Here is a 25,641-nt window from a genome sequence, read left to right as displayed (position 1 = left end):
TTGTGTATGTTCTGACTGCTCCACTGGCCAGCCAGTCCCAGGCTCTATCCCTCTCCAAGAGCCTCCCTATTCCCTGAGACACAAGAATATTAAAATTAGGCCAGTTGATAACCCTACAATGGCCTCTAAGTGTTCAAATGAGAGGAAAAGCCAATTGATGGGACAGACTTCATTGTTGTCTTATTTTAAGAAATTTCCACAGCCTCTCAACCTTCAGCAGCCCCTGCCCTGATCAGTCAGCAGCCATCAGCATCATGGCAAGACCCTCCACCAGCAAAAAGAATACAACTCCCTGAAGGCTCAGATGATGGTTGGAATTTTTAACAATAAAATATTTTTACCTAAGGTCCCTACATTTTTTAAAGATATAATATTATCACACACATAACAGACTTCAGTATAGTGTAAACATAACTTTTATATGCACTATGAAACAGAAACGTTTGTGACTTGTTTTATTGCAATATTTGTTTTATTGTGGTGGTCTGGAACCAAACTCACAATATCTCTGAGGTGTGCTTGTCTACATATCTCTATGTATATGTATACACATGTATGAATGTATATAAAAATTAAACACCAAAATTATATATACATTTTACCTGTGTGTATATATGTGTGTGTATGTATACATGTATATATACATAATATTATACATCACTAATGGCATACACACACACACACACACTTTTTTTTGGTGAGGGGTGGGGGGAGTCCCAGACTTGTGCCTTCAGGGCAGAGAACTCCCAGTGAGGAAATGACTTCCACCATGGCAGATTAACAACTGCTGGATGATATATGATTCCACATAGTTGCCTGGGGCGATGAGAGGCTACAAGATGTCTGAGTTGGGATTTGAACCCAGGACTTGGAGGCCAGCCCTGAATCCATTCTTCCAGATAATATGGGCTACAGTGAGAAGAAAGACAGTTTCCTCCCCTTGTAAAATGAGAGGGTTGACCTTGTTGGTCTCTGAGGTCTGTTCCAGGATCATATTTATTTAGTGATTTACCAGGCTCATAGAACTTTGGAGCTGGGAAGCCACCTTTGGAGCCATCTAACTGAATCCTTTCTTTTCTATAGATGAGGAAACCAAAGTCCAGAGTGTCTCAGTGACTCTCCCACACGGGAAGTGGCAAAGCCTGGATTTGAACTCAAGTCCTCTTCAGGCTTAAGAAATCCTTTACATACATCATCTCATTCAAAACCAGCTTGTGAAATAGATGCTGTTAATACTCGCATTTTCCAGGTGAGGAAACTGAGGATAAGAAATGTCATGTGATTTGCCCAAGGTCAACAATCTATTACAGGTCTAAGGTAGGAGTCAGTCTTCCTGCCACTAATTCACACTGATTCCTTGAGAGTCAAACCGATCTACATTAGGACCCACCCAACAGCGGGTCTCTGATGGTCTCGAGAGGGCTAAGGGAAAGGAGTAGATTGGGTGGTTATCTTCTCCCCCTGGCTCAGAATTAAGAATTAAATAGGATCGCAGATGTAGAGCTGAGGGGGAGCAGGATGGTGGACTCAGCTGAGTTAAGAACACTAAGACCAACGGAGGTCAACTTGCTCAAGGTCACACAGGTAAGCACCTGAGGCTGGATTTGAACTCAGGGCTTCCTGACGGGTCTATCCACCGTGCCACCCAGCTAAGTCTCAGTTTCCTGGTCTATTGGGAATGGGAATAGCAATAACACCTGCCTCCCAGGGTTGCTGTAAGGCTCAGATGAGTGCTTTGCAAACTCTTAAGGGTTTAAGAAGTGCCCGGTGATTACTATGACTTCCTATTAACCTGTTTGCTCTTCACAGTAACTCTGTGAGAGGTGGCTGAGGCAGGTTTTACCAGCGTTTCACAGGTGAAAGATCTGAAGCTTATCAAAGGGAATTGACTTGTCCAAGGTCACTGCTGCCATCAGCTCTGTAGCTGAGGATGAGGACCCAGGTCCGAGTCACAGACTCATCAGAAGGGGGAGCCACCGGAAGTGTCTGTTCTGGGATCCTAGCTCTGGTTCTCAGACCCTCCATCCATGGAGGCCTTTTTGGACTCATCTATGCCGCCTGTTGTCAGGGGAGTTCTGGTCAATGCCAGCTTGGGGCAGTACATGTAGGGCTCCAGGTAGGGAGTTCAAGAGGGGAAGTAGAAGGGGTGTTGGGGGTGTGAGATGAGGCAGCTGGAGTAGGAAACAGGGGTGTCACCGGTGTCTCTGGAACAAAATGGGTAGGAAGCACATGGGAGGATTTAAAAGGGCCCAGGGTTACCTAACAAACTTGACTTCTTTGTGGAGAAGAGATCCCATCTGAGGACAGACCATAGGCCCAGCGAGCAATACCTCTAGATGCTGATTCTGGGAGCCAGATGAGCTCTGGGTCAGACACAGCCCCCAAGCTTTCCAGGCCATTGTCTCTAGCAGGAACTTGGTAGATTATGAAAGGGAAACGGGCACCCTGGCTCCTACAGACAACAAGGAAGGATAACACCCCCTTCCCTCAAAAAATACACAAACACAAAAAGGGGTGGGAGCAGGGGGCAGAACAAGAAGAATAACCATTAAAAATCTGAGCCCATACTCTCCAGACTCCTTGGCTGGGGCTATTGGGAGCCAGAGAAAGGAAATCTCCCCCACTCCCAACCTTCCCAGGCAGCTCCTCTTATGTGGTAGCAGCCTTGCTCAGGAAAGGCATGTCCAGGCCCGACAACCACCCCCCAACCCAAGGCCAGCCAGGGCTGGGTCCAGGCTGGAGTCCAGGTCAAGTCAGTGAGCTAGGAGCCAAATTAGAAGGCCTGGGGAAATTGGGAGAGGACAAGTCCTTCTGTGTCTCAAGGTTCAGGCTCAGACTTCTCTGAGGTCCCACCTGCTCCTAATTTGAGACCCTCCCCCAGAGTCAGCAGTGGGAACAAGGCCCAGGGGGACAGCCCTGCTCCTGGGCATTAGTAGACTAATAACGATCACATCATACTTACTTTCCACTTGCTGTATACAAAGCATTAGGAGAGGTATAAAGTTTAGTTACTACATATACACATATGTGGTAATAACACACATATGTATACACACATATGCACATAAACACACATGTATGCACATGCATGGAGAGAAAGAGAAAGAAAGACACAGAGATAGAGAGACAGAGAAAGACAGGGAGAGAGAGGGAGAGAGAGACAGAGAGAGAAAGAGACAGAGAAAGGGAGAGAGAGAAAAGAGAAAGACAGAGAGAGGAGAAAGGGAGGGAGAGAGAGAGAGGAGAAAGAGAAAGAGAGAGAGGGAAAGATGGAGAGAGAGAGAGGGAGGGAGGGAGGAAAGGAGGGAGAGGGAGAGACGGACAGACAGACAGAGACAAAGAAACATAGAGGGAGAGAGAGAGAGAGAGAGAGAGAGAGAATACATACAAGGAAGATACAAGATAGGCTTGGAGGGGTTGAGAAAGTACTAGTAACACGTAGAACAAGACAAGGCCTTCTGCAGAAGGTGATGTTGGAGCTAAGTCTTGGAGGAAGGAGAGCTTCCAGGAGTGGGAGACAGACCGTGCAAGGTGCTGGAAGGAGATGGGAGATGGAGCGTTGACTGATTGGGCTGGCCCTGAGAGCATATGGAGGGTGGTAATGCGTGATAAGGTAGACCAGAGCCAGGTTGTACAGAGCCCTGAGTGGCAAACAGAGAAGTTTGTAGTCTACTATGGGGATAAATTGAGGATTCAAACACCGAATGAGATGAGGGGTGGGGAGAGAAAAATGGAGGAGGAGGCTAGTCTCTGTCAGATGAGGCTGGCAACGGCTCTGTGTCAATCCCATTCCAGATTCTGCCTTCAGTCTGGGCTGGCACCCTGGTCAGATAATGAACAAGAGATAGGGCCATAGTCCAGGAGACCAACACTCGCTGGGCATGCCCCAGAAGACACAATCTCCTTGACCTCCCTCCCCCAGGCATGTATGAGCACCCGTTGCCACCTGACTCTCCATCATGACCAGAGGCAGGAGGCAGCTGGGCTTGAGAGTCTAAGTATCAGATAGGATGAGGTGAGAACTTGCCAACCAGCTCAGCACCTCTCCCCTTTTCCTCTCTCCTTCCCTAGGCAATCTTCCTGCAGGGGCCTCCATTCTTCCCATACACACCGAACACTAGATCATTTCTCCCAGGGGATCTCACAGACAAAATTAGCAGTGAAACAGAGACCAAGAGACAGACAGAGAGAGAGAGAGAGAGAGAGAGAGAGAGAGAGACAGGTAGAGACAGAGAGAGGCAGAGACAGAGAGAGAGACAGAGAGACAGAGAGAGGGACGGGAGAGAGAGAGAGAGAGAGAGAGAGAGAGAGAGAGAGAGAGAGAGAGAGAGAGAGAGAGAGAATGGAGAACCCAAGCAGAAGAATCATCAAGACCCATGTAGGCCTACAGGAGAGAAAAGGACTGTAAGTCCACTCTGGTCTTTGGTGTTTCTAATATTTCAAGCAACAAAGCTTCTCCCTGAGTGGCCAGCGCCAAAGATACCTTCCCCCTTTCCCTTGTGCCCCAAGAGGACTGACAGGGATTGAGATCTCAGAGTTCATCTCATCTGAGCCCCCCATCTTACAGATGAGGAAAATGAGGCACAGAGTTGTTTCTATGTTACTCCCTCCCTTAGAAAACACTCTCAGGAGAATCACCTTATCATCCTGTGACCCTCAAAGCTCCTCCCATTAGAATATAAGCTCCTGAAGGGCAGGGACTGCTTTTCTGCTCATGCTTGTACTCTGGGGCCTTAGCACAGGGTCTGGCACATAGTAATCTCTCAATAAATGAGTGTTGACTTGACTCTACTTCCTGCACTACCTTCTTTTCTGTTTCAGTAATGGGATTCTTTTAATAAGACCATGATTATTTTCTTCCCTCTTAGAGCGCACTGCCAGGTAGTTCCCTAGAACCGGATCATTTTCCCCCATTCTGACATTTTGATGGATGTGAGCGGCCACATCGGAGTCATTCCAATTTGCATTTCTTGAAGTCTGAACCTTTTTTTTTCCAAGTGCTCATTTATAATCTGTGCCCCCTCTTTAACAAATACCCTTGGCAAAGCCCAGGGGATCCCTCACTTTTGCAGGAGAGATGACAAGAAGGATGTCTGACCACCCACTCTATCAAAGGCCAGGACCGTCCCAATAGGGTGGCACTGTGGCAAAGCACGCTGGCCCTGAGTTAGAGGACCTGGGTTCAAATCCCAGCTCCACTACTTGCTCCCCGTGCATGCTGGGCCAAGATATTGCTCCTCTCTGGGCCCCAATGTCTCATTCTATAAAAAAGGGGGAAGGGAGCCTCAACAACCCCTGAGGTCTCTGCCAGCACTAAATCTATGATCCTATGCTGCAAAGGTCACTTCCAACTCCAGGTCTAGTATTCCATAATCGGCTGTCAAAACCATAGCACTGTACATGGAATACTGGACTGGGGCCAATCAGAAAGACTTGAGTTCGAATCTTGTCCAATCATTTCAGTCATGTCTGACTCTCTATGACCCCGTTTGGGGTTCCCTTGGCAAAGATACTGGAGTGGTTTGCCATTTTCTTCTCCAGCTCATTTGACAGATGAGGAAACTAAGGCAAACTGGATAAGTGACTTGCCCAGGGTCACACAGCCGGTAAGTGTCTGAGGCCAGATTTGAACTCAGCAATATGTATTCTTAACTCCAGGACCAGTGCTCTATCCACTGTGCCAGGTAGCAGCTCTCAGAGTTTGACTCCTGTTTCAGACATTTATAATCTGTGTAACTCTGGACTAGTCACTTTATCTCATACAGCCTCTATTTCCCCATCTATAAAACAGGGATCATCAAAATACCTACCTTACAGAGCTGTTGGGGCAGCTAGGTGGCACCAGCCCTGGAGTCAGGAGGAACTGAGTTCAAATACAGCCTCAGACACTAGCCATACTTACTAGCTGTGTGACCTTGAGCAAGTCACATAACCCCAATGGCCCTGCCCTCCCTCCTCCAAAAATAAAAAAGCAAAGTTGTTGTAAGGACCAAATTTCTAAATAAGCACTTGAAAGAATATTCAGCTATAAAAAAATGCAAATAAAACAGCTCTGAAGTATGCCTCGCATCCATCAAAATGTCAAAATACGAAGAAAAAGACCCCTATTTTTTGTTCGAGAGCTACCTTGGCCATGTACTGCAGAACATGGAATCTTAACGTGGGCTCTGTGAACTTTTAAAATAATATCTGTTGATAACTGCATTTTAATAGAATTGGTTTCCTTCGCCACCTTTTGAATTATGCATTTAAAAACATCCTTCTGAGAAGGAGTCTGCCAAGGGGCAAGGATCCATGATATAAATAAAACAAGGTAAGAAAAAGAAGGGAGTTTTGCAAACTTTAAAAAGTACCACCTGAATGCTAGAAATGATCATTATCCTTACCGTCCACATCAGTTACCATGGGTCCTCTCACCCAACGCTCTTGGGGTCCAAAAGCTGTTGCTGTCCCAAAAGGGCAGGGCCCCTCCCTGACTCAGAACCCCCAAGCCTAGGTCAAGGGCTCAGTGCCCACCTGCTGGCCCTTTAAGGCAGCCAACTCAGCCAGAGCAGGGAGCCAGGAAGCTTGCTGCCCAGAGCCCAGCTGCTTCACGTCACCCACTGAGCCGGGCCAGGAGAGGCCCCCATCTCAGTCTTGGCAGGGTAAGGCCAGCTGTACAGTACTGAGGCCGGCAGTTCTAGGCCCCCTTCTCTGCCTCCTTCAGCAACCTGGGGGAGTATGGGGTGGGAGCGGGGCTTTTTTCCCTTCTCTCTCTTCCTCCTCCTCTCTCCTCCATACAAAATGTGGGAAAATACTTTGACTCAGGAGCTGGAGGCATTCCGTCCTCTCCCTCCCCATCCTAGCAGCTCCAGGCCAACTCTTTGTGGGCCCAGAAGGCTGGTCCCAGGGCGGGTGGGAGGGCACAGTGCCCAGAGCTTAGCCCTGGGGAGGGAGCCTGAGCTGGGTTACTACAGGGCAGGGCACCGACAAACCCATTGTGTGATTGTGTGGGAGACAAACATAGCCTTCCCTGCCTCTGCCTGGGGCTCAGTACAGGCCATTGGCCAAGCCAGAGCTACTAGGTATGATCTCCCAGATTGCCTGGGTCCCCCTCCTTTCCCTTTCCCCTTGCTCTACTCCCACCAAACACTCCCTCTCCCTGTCCCTGGAACAACCATGAAATCAGCATAATTAGTAATCTTTGAGAACTGGGAGAGGCCCAGGCATGTATGAACAATGAAGGTTCATAGGATAATAGATTAAGAGCTGGGAGGGACGTTGAGGACCATCCAGTCCAACCCTCTCATTTTGACAAATAAGGAGCCTAAGGCCCAGAGGACAAGTGACTTATCCAAGGTTATACATGTAGAAAACGTCAGAATGGATATTTAAACCCAAGTTCCCTGATGCCAAACCCAGCACCACATGACAGGCCTACCTTTCTTCTCATGATACCAACACCTCTCTCATCTCTACAGGGCATATGTAGCAGTCACACAAGGATTGGCTCCTATTCACAGGTCTTGTCAAGGGTGCAGCCTCCTTCCAGAGGCCTTTCCTGACTCCCCAGCTGTTTGTCACACACACACAGACACAGACACAGACACAGACATGGACACACACACACACACACACAGATAGGTTTGGATTTTGTATAGATTTTGCATTTACTTATATGTTAACATGTTGAATGGTCACACCAATAGAATGGAAATTCCTTGTGGGTAAGGTCTATTTCACTTATATATTTGTATCCCCGGTCAATCAAGTAATAAGCATTTATTATGTACCTACTGTATACCATACATACATAAAGAAATGGAGTGTGTATGTAGGGGAGGGCGACTCTTCTCTATACACACACATACACACACATACACACACACACACACACACACACACACACACACAGAGCAGAGATGGTAGTTAAAACTTTATCCCAGGGATGTCAAAAGCCACCCTATGACTAGTACACAATGGAATTCTGGTAGCTTCAGGGGTATTCACCGTCTGCCTGGAGAAGGGGGAGAAAACCCAAGCCCAGGAAAACAAGATCCAGATGTGCCACAGGGCCAACATCTGGACTTCTGCTCCAGCAGACCGGCCCTCTGGCCTCCAGGGGCACAGTGAAGGCCAAGGCACACAACAAGGGGGTGAGAATGAAGGAGAACTCCTGGCCCTAAGCACAGTTTCCCCCAACAAAGATGCCAGCTGGGCTCCTGAGTGAGGTCCTCCCTTGGGTGAGGCCCCTACCCCCTTCCCACTCCCTGGAGGGTGTCTGAGCTCCATTGCCGTAATGGGCACAGGGGTTTTGGCTAGCCATGAAAACAGAGCCCTCCCACTTGAGCCTTGGGCCCACTATGGCAATGACTCAGAGGTCCCCAGGCATGAGCTAGAACTTTCCCCATTGCAGAAAGGAACTGAAAATGAAACATGAAAGTTTGAGGCGAAAAGAGTAGGGTAAAAGATCTAAAAGGAAGCAAGTCAGGAAAAGGACGTCAGAAGGGAGAAGGGGCTTGCTCAATGCCGAATGGGAAGCAGGATTCAGAGGTGGGGTTCGAACCCAGGTCCTTCAACCCCAACCTCAGTGTTCTTCTCCCCCCCACCCCCGCCCCATACTACTCACACTGTCTCCTGCTCTTTAACACCCCCCTGGTACCACTTTCAACAATCCTTGGCATGAAGCTTTCTTTGGTCCCAAACCTGGGGCATTTCTAGAAAAGAAATCCCCAGTTCTTGAAAGTTCTACCTCCAAGGACGGGAGTGGGTGCCCCATGGGAGGGAAATGGAGGGTTGCTCGACGTACTTACAAAGAAAAGCAGGTTGAAGAGGAAGAGAAAGTACTTGGTGACTTTGATGCAGCCGGACCCCATCCTTCCTCACTGACACGCCCTAGGGAGAGGAGAGAAGGCAAAGGTGAGTGCGCTGCTCTCGGGGGTATCTGGCTCAGGATGTCGGCTCCTTCCCTCTATTTTTACAGGGCTACTGGAAAATCCGGTCCATCAGGGACTCTGGCCCTTGGGGCCAACAATGTCTGTTCCACCCGGGATGGACCGAAGGACAGTTACAGACAGCACCAGCACTCAGACAAACTCACCCCGTACATGGTGGCAGCCATGTGGCAAAGCAGAAGGCAGAAAGAGTGCCGGGCTTGGACTCAGGACACGAATTCAAATCTCACCCCAGACTCACTTATAGTTGTGTGACCATGGCCAAGTCACTGTAACCCCTCCGAGCCTCAGTTTCTTCATCCGTAAAAATGAGGATAATTAAGAGATTACTACCTATCTCACAAGATTAATAGGAGGAAAGGCCCTTAGCAAACCAGGCTTTGGAGCCAGGAAAACCAGGGCTGATTCCTGGCTCAGACACTTACTAGCTGTAGGACCTTGAACAAGTGACTGAACCTCTCCAGGCCCTGGGGTCTTCATCTATAAAATGAGGAAGTTGGGATTCAATGATCTGTAAGGTCCCTAAACCTATTATCCGATGAACTTTAAAGTTGACAAAGCATTTGCCCTCTGGCAGCCCTGTGAGGTAAGGATTGAAGGCTGAATAGACCAAATGACTTGCCTAAGGTCACGTGAAGTTAGGAAACCCAGAGAAGAGCCACAGGCAGGGCTTTCTCAATACCACCTCACTACCTCCCAAGGACTGCAGGCCATCCAAACCACAAGAGCTAGGATGTGTGGACAACTAGACGGTCTCAAGGAGGGATAGCGGCAGCCAACAGTTGGTCTCCCCAACACGGAACAACTGGCCCGGCCCCATGGAACAGCTGCGAGGGAGAGGAGACAAAGGGACAGGGGAATGAGGGCCCTGGCCCGTGGCCTGGGCACCAGAATCAATTCCCTTTCCAAACACCTGCCTGCTCGTTGTGAGAGAGAAGAATCACCCAGACTCCAGCCTACACCCCCAGACCCTTGTCAAGGCTTGTGCATCAGAATAAGCAGCCCATCTTGGTGTTTATCTTCTCCTTTCTTGGCAGGAATAGAGAGAAAAGAGAAAGAGCCCTGGGGAATGTGTCCCTCCTGTGGTCCCCAGGGGACCCCTTTCCCCACCCACTTTGCTCCTCACTGAAATGCTTGGAATCCTCTCTTATCATGCCCAGGCACGTGAGGTGCTGAGGTCAGCTTGGGAATCCCAGGGCTGGTGACTCAGCAAACAGAGGGAGCCCCATGCAGAGCTGTCTCCCACCCCACCCTCCAACTCTGAAGACTCAGTGACCCAGAGGTTTTCCTTCTAGTCTCCCTTTCACCCCCTCCCCCAGCTCCCCAAGCAGCTTCCAGCCCCAATGACAGGGCTCCATTTACCAATAGTCTCAGTCTCTTAATCTCCATCTCCTGCAGGAAATGGGTGGTTTCCCCCTTGGGCTGCTGTTACTTTCCTTTCCATCAAACAAAAAGGGACCCTGTGATCTTGGCAAAAGAACCAGGTCATTGTATATGCTGCAGGGGAGGAGGGGCGGGTGAAGGGTATTCTCACAGTCTAGAAGGGGCCATAGAGATCATCCAAGCCAACCCCCTCATTTTATAGATGGGGAAAGTGAGGTCCACCAAGGGAAATCACTTACCCAAGGTCACACAGGTAAAGCAGAGGTAAGATTGGACCCAGGTCCTTCAGCTCCAAATCCAGCCCTTTCTGTTAAATGCTCCAAGCCATGTAACTTTCTCATTCATAAAACATGGAGGTTCATAGGAATGAAAGCTGAAAGTGGCCTTAGAAGGGAAGGAAATGAGTATTTATTAAGCACTTACTGTGTGCCAGCACTGTTTGATCCTCACAACCACCTCGAGCGATGGGGGCCATCATGATCCCCATTTTACAGCTGAAGAAACTGAGAGACACACAGGTTAGGTGACTTGCCCAGGGTTACACTGCTAGGAAATGTCTGAGGCTTCATTTGAACTTGGGCCTTCCTGACTCCAGGCCCTGTGCTCTATCCACTACATCACCTAGTTCAAACCCTTTATCACACAGACATCGAAACCTAGAAAGTCTGAGGCTTTTTCCAAGGTCACCAAGTGGCAGGGTCAGGACTAGAATCCAGCTTTCCTAACCTTCGCCCAACCCTAAGCTCCCTCTGGAGCCAGCCTGAGAGAGACTGAAGATGCATTTATGTTAATGACTGTGTATAGTTCACAACAAACAAATAAGTTTATTTTTCCTATGATGGAATGTTATCAGTGTGGGGTACTCCCAAAGTGGAACCTTCCTCTGCCAACGCAGACCAGCCCCAGCTCTGCAAGGTGGGGTCTTGGAGAGTTTCCTGGAGATACTCAGAGGTTAAGTGACTTGCCCAAGGTCACACAGGCACTTGGACCATGGCAATAACTTCCTCATTGCTCTCCTTGCCTGCTTCCAGTCTGTCCCCACTCTTGCCCATCTTCCACGCTGCAGTCAAAAAGTGATTTTCTTTAAGCATGTTGATGACCATCTCACTGCCCTCTTTAATCAACTTCAGTGGCTCCCTACTGCCTCCAGGACAAAATAAAAATAAAATAAAAAGCCATTAACAACCTGATTCCCATCTATCTTTTAGGTCTCTTATCATATGTCATGCCCCCTCCAGCATGCTTTGGTCCAACCTAACTGGCCTTCTCCATCGGCCATCCCATTATGTCTGGAATGAGCTCCATCCTCACCTCAGGCTCACTGAGACAGTCTATTCTGTCAAGATACAGCTCAAGCATCAGCATCTACCTGTGGCCTCTCTGATCCCTTCCCCAGCTGGTGCTCCCAAGTTCCCTTGTATTTAACTGCTATGAATTTATTTATATTTATATTTATGTCTATTGCAAGTTCATATATATATATATATATATAACTAGATTAATATATGTATATGGGTATATATTATGTTTGTGTATGCATATTTATATATGCATTGTGTTTATCTATGTATATGTACATGCATGAATATATGCATATAAATATATGTATAGGTTCATGTATGTGTATATTGCATACATATATGTATGAATGTACATGCATATTTATTTATACGCATACACATGTATTTGCACGTGTGTTTGTTTATGTGTATGGATGTGTGATATATATGTAAATGTGGGCACATGTGTTTGTGTGTATGCATCTATGCACTTGTATATTGTACATACGTGTTGGTTTTCCCCATTATGTATAAAATTTCCCCCCAAATATATATATTATAATGGGAACTCCTTGACGGTATTCAGTTCAATATGGTTTTTGTAAATTCGGCCCCTAGGATGGTTCAGGGCGCACAGTCATAGTAGGTGCCTAATCAATACTTAATTGTCCTTCAGATGATCCTCCAACCCCACTGAGGATGTCAAGTGAGGCAGAACCTATTTCCTCCTCCAAGGCTGCTCATTCCACCTCCGGATCATCCCGGGGATGTACTGGAGTCTCCCTTTAAATGTTCAATGTGAGCTTTTACACCTCAGGAAATCAGCAAATGCTACAAATCAGGGCTTGAATGATGGTTTTGTCAATTGTCTAGATTTAAGAAAGTGAAGGATAAGATGTAATTATTCAGATTAAACTTTAAAAGCTGGTCTGAGGACATTCGTTTGTTTGTTTGTTTTTCCTGAGAGCCAGTTGTTAAACATTTACCAGCACACTCTGGATAAATAATTACAAGGAGGAAATATGTCCTTCAGTGGAAATTTGCCTTTTTTGAAACTTCCCCTCATTGTTCCCAACTCTGCCTCCCTGGGAAGGAGAAAGGCTACTGAAGGTCAGGAGATGTTGGCCACCAAGAAGAGGTCAAGCTTGGGAGGAACAAGGGAAGTCAGCGAGGTGCTCCATTTGGACCAGAAAAGGACCAGGGGATAGATCGATTGGGTGGACCAAGGAAGGTCACTCAACTGGTTCCAGAACAGAGGCTGACTCTAACGCTAACTTCTTTAGCAGCCCTCTAGGCCAGAGCATGTAGGCTTGATGTGCAGGACATCCAGCCTGACCCATCCCCCCTAAATCAAGTTTGTCTCCAGTAGGTGAATCATAGAGCCTCAGAGGCAGTCTGAGATTGCCTCCCATTCATCCTGCAAGCATCTCACAAGCGTGTGAGTTATTTACGTTGTCTCTTCCCATCAGAATGTGAGCTCCTTGAGGGCAGGGACAGCATTTGCTTTTCTTGCCTTGCTTAGCACAGTGCATGATTCCTAAGTGCTTGATTAATGCTCTAGTCCCATCCCTTCATTTTACCGGTGAGGAACTGAGGCCCAGAGAGGGAAAGACTGCTGAAAGTCACCCAGGTAGTAACAGCTGAATGCAGCTGACTATGAACAGACCTTGCCTGATCCCAGAGCTTCAAACTGCCTGAGGGCAATCAAAACCAGTTAAAAGAACTCTGGAAACCAGCTAAAAAAAGAAAAGAGCCCTCTTTCTGACCAGATGGTCCCACTCTGAAGCCTCCTCCAGTCTTTTCAGAGGACTTTTAGTTGTTACGCAAAACAACTCATGCAGCAGCTGCTCTAGGCTTCCCTCAGAACTCCCTCCCAGAAGTGTATTCAACCCTGCTCCCCATCTTAGGCACTCTGGTACTTTGGTACAACGTGGTGGCCCCAGCTGCAATTCCCTTGCCTCTACGAAAGATCCTAGTTTTTGCCCTTTTGGAAATATTCTTTATTTCAGATTGACATTGACTAGCAGAGACAGGAAGGGACCTTAGAGCAGAAGGGTCAAACTCAAAGCCCAACTCCCTAGGACATCTGAGCCAGCTTAAAAAATGAGAAATGTTTAACAAAATAAATAAAAATACAATACTACATAGATAATGTTAATTTGTGGTTTTCTAAGTCAATATGTCCCAAGATGGCACAGTAGATAGGACACTGTTCCTGGAATCAGGAAAACCCAGATTCAAATCAGGCCTCAGACACTAGCTGTATGATCCTGGGCAAGTCACTTAACCTTGCTTGCCTCAGTTTCCTCATTGGTAAAATAAGCTGGAGAAGGAAATGACAAACCACTCCAGTATTCATACCAAGAAAACTCCATGGACAGTATTGGCATGCTGTTGGTCCGTGAGGTCACAAAGAGACTGATTTGACTGAACAACAAGTCAATATGTGACCTGGAGGAATCTGTTTTTATTTGAATTTGACACCACTGCCTTTGAGGACATCTAGACCCACCCATTTTACAGGTGAAAAAACTGAGGTCTGTGGAGGTTCAGTGATTTATTGTCACTGAATTGTCACTGTCAAACAGACAGAATTTGAACCTAGGTCCTCAGAGTGCAAAGTCTTTCTACACACCACCTTGCCCCTTCCACACCCACCACAAATTCAGTCCTCAGTGCCCTCATGATACCCTCAGGCCTTGGTTAAAATAGATTTTGCTGTACTCAGGAAGCCTGGGTTTTGCCCAGGGTTAGTTTCATGATGACTAATTATGAAGAGTCAGTCCTGGAGAACCCAAAGCATTTGGCCTAAGAGAGTGAAAACAAAGGGAGGAGAAGCAGGTCTTCCACCTCTCCACCACACTAACCGCAGAACCAACCTAATGCGTCAGTGTATTCCCCGAGCCCACCCCCTCTGCCTCAGTATCTGGGTTAATTCCTGGGGTGGAAACAAAGGTTGGACTTCCCTCTCACCAGCCTCATAGAGCCGTATATATATAAGGAAGGAAGATTTAGAATCTGATAACTGGCCTTAAATCCCAGTTTTTCCCCCTTTCTATTTCTACCTAGTCCTTTATCCTCTCTGGGCCTCAGTTTCTCCTCTATCAAAAGCGGGGAGGGGCACATTTTTGAGATGGATTATCTCTAAGATCTCTCCTAGCAGTAAATTCCATGATAAGCCAGTAAGAGGTGCCTGGATGGAGGTGTAGGTCCAAGGGAAAAGCCACAGATTTCCCTAGAAAGTTATGGCTAGACTAGCTAAGTACGACTCCCTCCCTTTATAGGTTGGGCACCACTTTCCCAAAGTCACATAGTTAATGACAGAACCATGTCTCTTGATAACTAATGTTCTCTCCATCATGCCTCCCCACCTCCATGGAAACTAGAGCCTCGGATAGGTCTCATCACCAGGGCGGGACATGGGGCAGCCCCAAAGCAAGGACCTTCCCCTATGCTGGCTGGGCCAGAAAAGAGTTCCAGATGATTCATATTTGTCTAATGCATTTCCCTCAACAAGTTCAGACATTTCTATCTTACACCACCAGTAAGCCAAGTATCATTCTCCATGCTTGGGGTGGGTAGTGGAGAATGGGCAACCAAGGAGGGCAGTGAACTCCCCAAGGCAAGGCAGTGAAAGGAACCTGGGCTCCTCCCCAACGGGCCAGGCTCCATGCCAGGAAGACAAGCCTGCCTGAATCACAAAGAATGTTAACATGGGCTCTCATGCTGGGGCTAGGGAACCCGCAAGGTAGAAGCCTTGCCTATTCTGGAGAGGAAGGGAGAGGCATTCTAGGTCAGCAGAACTAAGTGAATGAGAATGTCTCCACTGTGGGAATTTAATTATAGTAGAAGGTCACTCAAATGCTGATTTTCTAACAATTGCTGGCCACGAAGATAAGTCTATCAGAGTGGTCACAGACATGATGACCAGATACAGTGGGGAAAGTGGGAGATTTGGAGTCAGATGACCAAGTTCAACTCCTGACTTTGCCATTTGCTTGGGCAAATTATTCCATCTATTTCTGCTTCAGTTTCTTCTTCCATCAAATGGATTGGTGGCCCCAAAGATCCTCTGAGCTTTCTTCTGTGACCCTATGAAATCTACAGGGCTGTTGGGTTTACAAAGCACTTTTCAGAAGGTCATAGAGTTGGAAGGAACCTCCAAAGCCGATGAATTAGGATCCATCATTTGACAGTTGTAGAAACTAATACTCGGAGAGGCCAAGTCACCTGCTGAACATCACAAAGGTTGTAAGAGGAAGAACCAGGGTTCCAATATGACTCCCACACCCAGCATCTTTTCTATGGTACCATGGAGCCATAGATGGTACCATGTCTTAGCAAAACTTCAGAAGGCAGGATTGCAATTATCACCACTTTTACACATGGCAGAATTGAGGACTAGAACTTAAATGGCTTGTTCAAGGCCATACACGTAGGAAGTGTTAGAACCAGAATTTGAACCCAAGCCTCTCCTCACTCTAAGTCAAATATTTTTCTACCCTATACTATCCTAACTGGTGGCTCAGTGTGTTCCATTAAAAAAAAAAAAACCTAAGCACCTACTATTTCAATATAATCTATTTTCTTTATAATTCTATGTATTTAAAATATTTAACAACACGAATCAAAGAAAGGGTCCATAAACTTCATTGGATGGCCAAAGGATACAATGACGCCAAAAAAAAAAAAAAGTTATGAACCCTTGTTCCATGATATAAGTGAGGACCTTAGTCGTCACTTTCCCACTTGGCCTGATTTCCTTGAAGGCAAAATTTCACAACAGTGTATCTGTCACTCTTTACTTTGTGCTCCTTTGTGACTTTCCCTTCTCACTTGGATTGATCGATCAAACAGTGCCGAAGACAACATCCTGGATGAAAATAAATGATATAGGGCAATAGAAAGTCAACCAATAAAAAACAATGGACAGTGTTGGTTTTAACTTAATAAAGATAAAGCTCCTGGCCATCCTTCCTTTGAACAAATGGAAAAGTACCAAAATCTAAGACTAGGTTAACTATTTTGCCATCACTCTTCTGCCTTTCAGCTTGTACTTTGTGTGGAGAACATGAGATGGGGGGAGAGGGGTTGTATGATGAGTGAAAACAAAATGTATCAAAAAAATAAATAAGTGCCTCCCTCCCCCCAAAAGCAAAGGCGGGGGGGGGGGGGGGAGAAAAGAAAAAAGGAAAAGGAGAGGGCCAGAGTACCCCTGTGTCAAATAAACTGGGTCAACAATATGATGTCCAAGATCCTTTTTCTAGTGCTAGACCCTATGATTTTTCACATCTCCACTGGGGCTGTCAGTACCCAAGTCCATTTAGCAAATATTTATCAGATACCTAGTCAGGGAAGGGAGGGAAATAAGCAATTTATATAGCACCTCGTATGCTCCAGTCACTATGGTAGGTTTCAGAAACATAAAAACAAAATCCAAAACAGTCCTTGCCCTCAGAAAGCTTATATCCTATTGGAAAAGGGATGTTATGGGAAATAACATATGTGTGAGTAAATTCGAACTGGATATAAAGTAATACAAAGTATGTAGAAAATAATTTCATGAGGTTGAGGATGATAACTTGGGAGATGGGATTGGGACGGGAGGGAGGGAGCTCAGGAAAGGACTCACAATGCACCCGAGCCGAGCTTTGAACAAAGCTAGGGATATGATAAGCACCTGCTCTTTGACAGATTCTGTGCTAGGTGCTAGCACTGCACAAACAGAAATAAATGCTGCCTGCCCTCCTCAAGGAGCTTACTGGAGGTGGGAGAGACACAATGTAAACCTAAGTAAGTGAATGCAAAATAGATGCGAATTAACTTCAAGAGGAAGAGAATGCTAATAATGTGGAGAGCAATTACAACTCTGTAAACCAGTAATGAAATACCAAATACAGGGTTATTTTGAGAGGCAGGCACAAACTACTCAGGGCACGAGAAATGAAGCTCTAGTTTCCCCTGGCTCACTCCTCTTTCCCCTGGCTTAGCTAACATTCATAGTGAGCCCAGCTGGCCATAGGATCTCAGTGTGAATGGCAGTTTCATTCCTAAACAGGCACGAACTCGATAGGGCTATGTGGTGTGCCCCTCAGACTTTCTTGATAAACCAAACTGATGCTCACAGGGTTGGCCAAGGCGGCAGCAGCTGGCTTTCTGATTAAGGGAGAAACCACAGAGAGACAGTTACTGGGGAGGAAGAAATGAGAGTAGACAGACAGATAAAGATTTGTCAGCTATGATGGAAGGAGTCCATTTATTCCTAGGGGAAAGGGTAGAGGGCAAGAGGGAAGTATAGAGACATAGAACTTTCTTGCCACTAACACCTTGGCCTCCCCCCATCCAGCAAGGTGGAAGGGCCGAGTTACACCTCTTTAAGACTGTCCCACCCTTAGCCAAACTGTCGTGAAGGCTGGGAGACTGGAGATTTAGAGGTCATATGGGCAGGGTGACTCCGTTTGATAGTAACAGAGCCAAGGGAAGGTCCCTGTATATCAACAGGCCAGTCCAAAGTTAAGGCAGAGATAATTTTTTTTAAAGCCTCATTTCTAAAATGCTTTAAGATTACAACATCCTTTTTCTCCAATAACTCTGTAAGGTAGGATTATCCCCATTTTATTGACGAGGAAATTGAGCCTGACCCTCAGAAGACGAAGTGACTTTTTGACCTGTCAAAACTGGAATCTGAAACCTGGTATTCTGAGTTTACATGTAGGTCTGTTCCACATAATGAAGGCCAGGCTCAGTCCCTAGTCCAACATCTTATTTTATAGGTGAGGAAAGCAAAGCCCAGGAGAGGAACTTGTCCAAAGTCAGGCAGGTGGTAGGCGTCAGGGTAAGGATTTCAACCCACTTCTGTGTTCAGATTTTCAAGATTGTTCGGAATGTCACCAAAGATAGGCATCTGGTACAAAGACGTACTCATGTCCCCAAAGTCTGTCCCTGGAAAAAACATTTCCCCTTACTCAGTTCTTCCTCCTTCCTTCCAAACAGCTGCAAAGGCCATTCATGTCATAGCCTTCTTTGTTCTGCGATTCTTACAAAGATCAGTGGTACTTAACACCATTTGGCCAAGGCAATGTGGCAGATGGAGTCCAGTGAACACTGGCCCTGAGTCTTGCCCCTAACCCATAAAGGCATGTGACTGCAGAAGGGCCAGTCTCCTCTCAGCCTAAAGTTTCCTTTTCTGTAAAATAAAGGTCATAGTACTTTCATTACTTCCCTCACAGGTTCATAGGATCATAGGTACAAAGCCATCTAGGCTGACCCCTTCATTTTACAGATGAGAAGACAGGTTGTTTTGGGGAGAGTGCTTTGTCAGTTCTCAAGTTCTCATCATCCCTTTCTTTTCCACCCAGGCTAGTGGATATGCCATTCTCTGAACTCTGTCTTCTATCTCCCTTCTCTGTGGCCTGGCATGGGTTATCCTCTGTTCCTGGAATCTACTCCCTCCTTAGCTCAGCCTTTTAAAATCCAGGTTCCTTCAAAGCTCAACTCAAGCACCACCTTCTATGGAAAGTCTTTGCCAAGGTGTGGAGTTCTCTCTCTCTCTCTCTCTCTCTCTCTTTCCATCAGGGGAGTGAGGTGTGGTCTTACCAGTGTAGGGGACCTTCTTCTCCCAGTACAACTCAGCATTTGCTCCCACAACTTAGAGCCTTGGGGAGCCGCCTCAGGCATGGAGGGGTTAAGCAACTTGACTGGTGTTCTACAACCCGGCTGAACTTGAACTCTGGTCCTCTTGTCTCAAAGGCCAAGCTAGCTTTCCACCCCTTGAATTAGGCTGCTCCTCCTCCTCAAATTGTTGTTTTTATTCCTTTTCAGTCATGTCCTACTCTCTGTGACTTCTTTTGAGATTTTTTTGCCTTTTACCATTTCCTTCTCTAGTTCATTTTAGAGATGAGGAAACTGAGGCAAACAGGATTAAGTGATCTGCCCAGGGTCAAATTATATTGCATTTATTTATATCATGGAATCACAACATCATAGATTTCAATTCAAGAGATCTTGGAGGCCAGAATCCAATACTTTTTATTTTACAGATAAGCAAACTGAGGCAAAGAGAGGTTAAAGTGACTTGCTCTGGGGCTGCTTACATTAACCAGGCTGCTGCTGAGGTGGAATTTGAACCTAGCTCTTCCTGACTCTAAGGGCAGCGAGGTGGCGCAGTGAGCAGATAGAGCACTTAGCCTGGAGTTAGGAAAACCTGAGTTCAAATCAGACCTCAGACACTTACGAGCTATGACACCCTGGGTAAGTCACTTAACCCTGATTGCCTCCATTCCCCCATTTGTAAAATGAGCTGGAGAAGGAAATGGCAAACCATTCCAGTGTTTCTGCCCAGAAAACTCCACAAAGGGGTGCAAAGAGTCAGATATGACTGAACAGCTGAACTTCCTGACTCCAAGTCAGTACCTTCTCTACTACACCATGTTTTAGCATCCCTCGTAGAGAGGCAAAGGGTTGGATGGAGACATAGCGAATGGAGAGCTGACCTCAGAGTCAGGAAGACAGAGGTTCAAATTCCTCCTCTGACTTGGATTAGCCGAGACCCTGGGCAAGTCACTGAACTGAGGCACCGAGGTAAGGAACTGCCCCTGGGGTGAAAGCACTGGTCCAGTTAAAAAACAGGAACTAGAAGGAAAGCCCCCTGAGGGCAGGTCCTGATTTGTGTTTGTCTTTGGCTTTTGGCTATCACTAGAACCTGGTTTATACCCTAGAGGAGTAGGTGCTTAATAAACTCGGGTTGGATTAAATTGAAGCTTGAGACTGCCTCGGATCCCGGAAGTGAATATAGATTAACCAAACCAAACCAAAACAAAACAACCACCAGGAAGGACTGGTTGAAAATGAGGCAGAGGAGAAGTCCAAGGGGACTGGCTGGGAGGGGCGAGGGAGGGGAAGGGCTTTAGAATCAGCAGGAAGTCTATCACCTGTCAAGAGGCCCACACAAACAAATATCCACGTGACCAGACTGGGTCAGAGTCCACTGCCAAGCTGCTCCCCCGCCCCTCCCTGGGCTTGCTGCATTAAAGAGAAGGACTGGATTGGGGGAGATAGTGGAGGGGTGGGGCAAAGAGCCTGGCTTCAAAATCCAACTCTGCTGCTTGTTGCTTGTGTGGCCACAGGTCTTCTCTGGGTCTCAGTTTCTCCCTTCGTAAAACAAGAGAGCTCGAGTTAACACTCTCTAAGGTCAATGTCCACTTTGGAGTCAACCTCTGGAGGCCGGGCTCAGAGGAAAAGCAAGAGGAAAGAACTGAGGAGATTGTCCAGCCTGATCCCTCCATTTCACAGAGAAGGAGATGAAGATCCAGAGAGTAAAATGACTGGGCCAAAGTCTCTTGGGTAAGATATGGCAGAGCTAGAATTTGGCCTTGGAATTTGGCCCTGGGCAAGTCACTTAACCCTGTTTGCCTCAGTTTCCTCATCTGTAAAATGAGCTGGAGAGGGAAACGACAAACCACTGCAGGATCCTTGCCAAGAAAACCCCAAATGAGGTCACAAAGAGTCAGACACAACTGAAAACAACTGAATGATAATTTAAAAACCCCTCAACTCCAGGTTCAACCGTCTTTTTATCACTGAACCATGCTCCATTTCCTTCCTGCTGGAGGTCCCAGGCAAGTTTCAGGACAAAAAGTGAAAGAAGAGTATGTGGCAGGGATGCCCCCCCCCCCACGGTCTTAAACCCCCATGTGACCTTGTATAACCTCCACCTAATAGAAATCTGCTCCAGGGAGCCCAGGCTCCAAGCAAGTGTCTTATTGAAGCAAGTGTCTAGGGAGTGGAACCTGGTGCATTCACCTCATCGATGACTAATGACAAGACATAACTTTCCGCTTTATCTGCCAGCCCACGTATGTGGCTCAGCCCCACAGAGGCATTCTGACCTAGGACCAACAGAAGCCTCCTACCACATCCGTATCTTGCTGGGGTGGGGGGGGGGCATAGGGCAAAGAAGAGTCACTATAGGATTAAAAAAAATTAGAAGAGGCAGCCTATTACAATACTAAACAGAACACTTGGATTTGGAGTTAGAAAGATTAGATTCGAATCTCAGGTCTGTAGTATCTGTGTGACCTTGGGCAAAGCACTGTGTCTCTTCTTCTTGCAATGGAATTAAGTGACTTGCCCAGGGTCACACAGATAGTAAGTGTCTGAGGCCAGATTTGAACTCACGACTTTCTGACTCCAGGGCCCTGCTCTATTCACTGCACCACCCAGCTGGCCCCACTGGATCCCTTCTCAACCACAGTTTCCTCAATTATAAACTGAGAGGATTTTTGAAGTTCTTTCTGACAATAAATTCCATGCCTGCACGATAAATGACTCTAAGGCGGCACACCTTCAGATCTAGATAGATCCAGGGGACTAAGGGCTATGTCTTCTGTGTCTCCCGTTTCTTATCACTATGGAGATAAGAACATTCTTCCAGGTAGTTAATGTCCTACCCAGAAAGATCTCTGTCCCCAGTCAAGAGTCAGTGGGAAGGCACATTAAAGCCCAGCTCTTTTCTCTCTGGGAACAGAACTGAATGGCCTCTATTGTCATGGGACAACAACATTAAGGTAGCCCACAATGTACAGAGACTCAGGGGTTTGCAAAAGCAATATACATGCATAATAGATTGGATCTGCACAATAACCTTTGGAAGTAAATAGGGCAAGGATTATCTTACAGGGTCATTGAGAGCTAGAGCTCCAAGGAAGCTCAAAGATCATCTAGTCTGCCAAGCCTTTCATTTTTATAAAAAGGTAATGTATTTTAGAAATTATTTTAAATAATATTTAATATAAAATAATTGGTATTTAAATACTGTTTATAATAAAATAATAATTTTAAATAATATAAGCCTGGAATATTTAGCACAAAGAGAGAAGGCTCAGAGTGGAATATGATAGCCATATTCAGGCATTGGAAGAAGGAGTATACTTGGTCTATCTGACCCCGAAAGGCAGAACTAGAAGTAATAGACGAAGTGGCAAAAAGGCATATATTTAGGCTTGGTGTCGGGAGCTGTCCAGAAGTGGAATTAGGGGACTCGAAGAGGTAATGGGTTCTCCCTCCTTGGAAAGCTCCAGACAGAGGCTGGATGGCCATTTGGCAGGTACCTTGAAGCAGGGGTCGATTTATGGTGGTAGTTGCACTACACGCCCACCCACCCACCCCCAGTTTCTTCCTGTTCTCACAATGTGATGATTCTGTGATCCTGTGCTTAGACTCAGGCAAGCACAAGACAGTGATCTTGCAGAGCTGTCCTAGCAAGAGGAATTAGACTCTGCTTGGCCCCATGAGGTAGAACAAGGAGAACTGGGTGGCAATTGAGAGGTGCAGATTTCCACTCAATTTAAGGAAACACTTCCCAACGTTTCAAGGTACCCAAAAGTCAAATGGTGGGCTCCCCTCCATTGAAGCACTTCAAGCAAAGAGCGGGGTGATTACTTGTTAGGAATGTTATAAAGAAGACTCCCTTTTGGCTATGGGGTAGGTTAGATGGCCTCTGACTATGCATGGCCCAGTGGGAAGAGCACTCAATTGGGAGTCTAAGGGTGTGGGTGCAAATCTCAGTTCTACCACTTAGAAACTATGTGACTTTAAACTTGTTTCATCATGTGCCCCAAGGTCTCTTGAAGCTCTAAATCTATGACCCTACTGGGCTACTCTAAGAAAGCACCTGGGGTATCCCCTAAAACACCCAGAGAAACCCTTTCCGTTGTCCCTACCTCTCCTCAACCCCTTCATTATTCTGATGAGGTAATATAGCCTCAGAGATAACATGTTTTAGACAGCCCAGGTGGGCCCTGGTGAAGAGGTGACAATAGATAATGGTTTGGCCCTCCAAACTAGGGCCTGGATAACTGAGGCTGGTGCTATCTTAAACAGATTTCCCTTCTTAAATCTCCATGTCCTTGAGTCCTGACCAGCCTCTTCCCCTCCCCAGAATATACATAATCCTAGACTACTCTCTCCTGTAGTGGACATACCTCATCTCATCCCTTACCCTGATATAAGCTAGTCCAGAAGTCAGAGACCTTCTCCTTACTCCTCTGCTCTTTGTAGCTACTTCCAGACCTTCCCTCAGTCACCACCACTCACACTTTCCATCCAGATCACCCTGTCTAAATCCTGCATTTGCTCTGAGGTCATTTACTCTCCCTCTTTTTTCAAGGTGGTCAGCTTCTGACTCACAGTCTTCTTTTCCAACCCAACCTCTCCTCTCTACTGGTTGATATGCCCTCAAGCATTCTGGTCTCCCAGTTCTTCAACCTCCTCAACTCCCAAGAGTTCTTCTCCACCCAGGCCTAACCCAAAGAGAGCCACACCCTTGATTTAATCATTACCTGTAACTGTTAGACCTCTAAAATCCAAAACTAATATTCATCTCTCTTTGACAACAAAATTCTTATCTTTCCACATCTCCATCTTCCTCACTCCCGAGAAACCTTTTTTCCCCCAAATGTTGACCCCCGATCACTCCATTCTGTATTGCTCTCCCAGTCCATCGCCCCTATGATAAGCAGCCTACAAATTCCCTGTTATCTAAGGAACAGGGTCTTGGAATCAGAGCCAGGAAGCTGGGGCTCAAATCCTTCTTCCAACATTTCCTTGTTCGGTAAGCTTTTGGCAAGTGAGTAACTTCTTATATCTCTACATTTCCCCATCTGTAAAATGAGGAGGTTCAAGTCAAAGGCTCCCAAGATTCCTTCTAGCTCTGAATGATGTTCCCTGCTGTGCTCCCACTTTGCTCCTTTCAAAATCCTGCCCTTAAACTGAAACAGCTCAACATTCCACTGTCCTCGGCCATTGATGTCCTTGCCCCTTGTCCTTCAAGCGGTTGTGCCTTGCCAAGTTCCAACATTGGTCGCCCCCTCCATCTACCTTCCCTATTCCTACTTCCGTGCTGTGCTGGAAGTCACCAGACTGGGCTTTCTGGGTCCTCTACAAATTTGTGTCATCTAATCTCAACCCTCTACCCCTACCCCAGCATTGCTGACTGGCAAAGCTACTGGTATTCCCTGACTCTCTATAAAACCACCCACAGCAATTGTTCCAAACCTTCTCTTCTCCAGTCACCTGCAACAATCCATCTCCATTGCCTCTCAGCAGTCTCACCTCCCACTTTATTAAAAAATTGAGAGAAATCATGTCTTTTCCATGGTTCTATGCCTCAAATTCCTACAAAATCAACCTCAATTCTCTCTTCCTTTTACCAAGTCTCAGAGGAAGAGGTGGCCTTTTTCCTGACCAAGGGAAACCTCTTTACTTGTTCCTTGATCTACTCTCTTCCCTCACCCCCATCTTTAATCTCTCTTCATCCACTGCTTCCTTCCCTGCTGCCTAGCATTCCCAGATTCCCTCTATTAAAAAAATAGATTTTTATTGATATCTTTTGTTTTATATTACCTAAACTTCCTCCTATATCACTCCCCCTCCTTCCTCCCAGAGAGCCATCCCTTATAACAAGGATTTAAAGAAAGAGGAATAAGAGAAAACAAATTCAATTAAATGAATTAATTCAATTGGTTTAATTCAGTTAAACCAACCAATTTAATTAAATTCAACCAATCAACGTAACAGAAAAGCCTGCCATTGCAGGCAACATTCTGTGGACACCACCCACCGACCTCTGCAAAGGAGTGGGGGCATTCCCTGTTTGCTTAAAAAAACCTTCCCTTGACCCTGCTATCCCTCCTGTCCTGCCTCTCCCAGTCAAACCCACAGAAATGGCTATCTTTCTTCACTCCTGCTGTTTCCTCTGAGACTCCCACTTATTTCTCAACTCCTTCTAAACCTTGTTTCCAAACCAGCCTCAACTGAGACTGCTCTCTCCCAGGTTAACAAAGATCTTTCATGGCTCAATCCAACTGATTTTTTTTTTCATCCGCATCCTTCTCTACTGGGCTTCTGACCCTCTTAGCCACCTGTGTACTCTCTTCTCTGGGCTTTCATGACACTGCCCAGTCCCGGTTCTCCTCCTACCTCTCAGGCCATGATGTTCCACAAATAGATATCCCCTGCAACTCTCTCCTTGGTCCTCTTCTTTCTCT

General features: G+C 46.5%; 1 protein-coding gene across 2 annotated transcripts in view; it reads right to left on the bottom strand.

Annotated features, from left to right (window-relative positions):
- The window catches only part of CD82 (CD82 molecule), an 82,170-nt gene that overhangs the window by 27,134 nt on the left and 29,395 nt on the right, over nt 1–25,641 (bottom strand). Inside the window, exons 2-3 of one of the 2 annotated variants that reach the window (XM_036764315.1) lie at nt 10,556–10,700; nt 8,793–8,874 (exon numbers count right to left, since the gene is read on the bottom strand). In XM_036764315.1, coding sequence (XP_036620210.1) covers nt 8,793–8,855 — 63 coding nt within the window. In that variant the 5' untranslated portion in view covers nt 8,856–8,874; nt 10,556–10,700. The remainder of the gene's footprint in view (nt 1–8,792; nt 8,875–10,555; nt 10,701–25,641) is intronic. The other variant, XM_036764314.1, reaches the window with a different exon arrangement.

The sequence above is a fragment of the Trichosurus vulpecula genome, chromosome 6, assembly GCF_011100635.1.
Source record: "Trichosurus vulpecula isolate mTriVul1 chromosome 6, mTriVul1.pri, whole genome shotgun sequence".
NCBI lineage: Eukaryota > Metazoa > Chordata > Mammalia > Diprotodontia > Phalangeridae > Trichosurus > Trichosurus vulpecula.
This window is presented reverse-complemented; position numbering and strand designations above follow the sequence as displayed.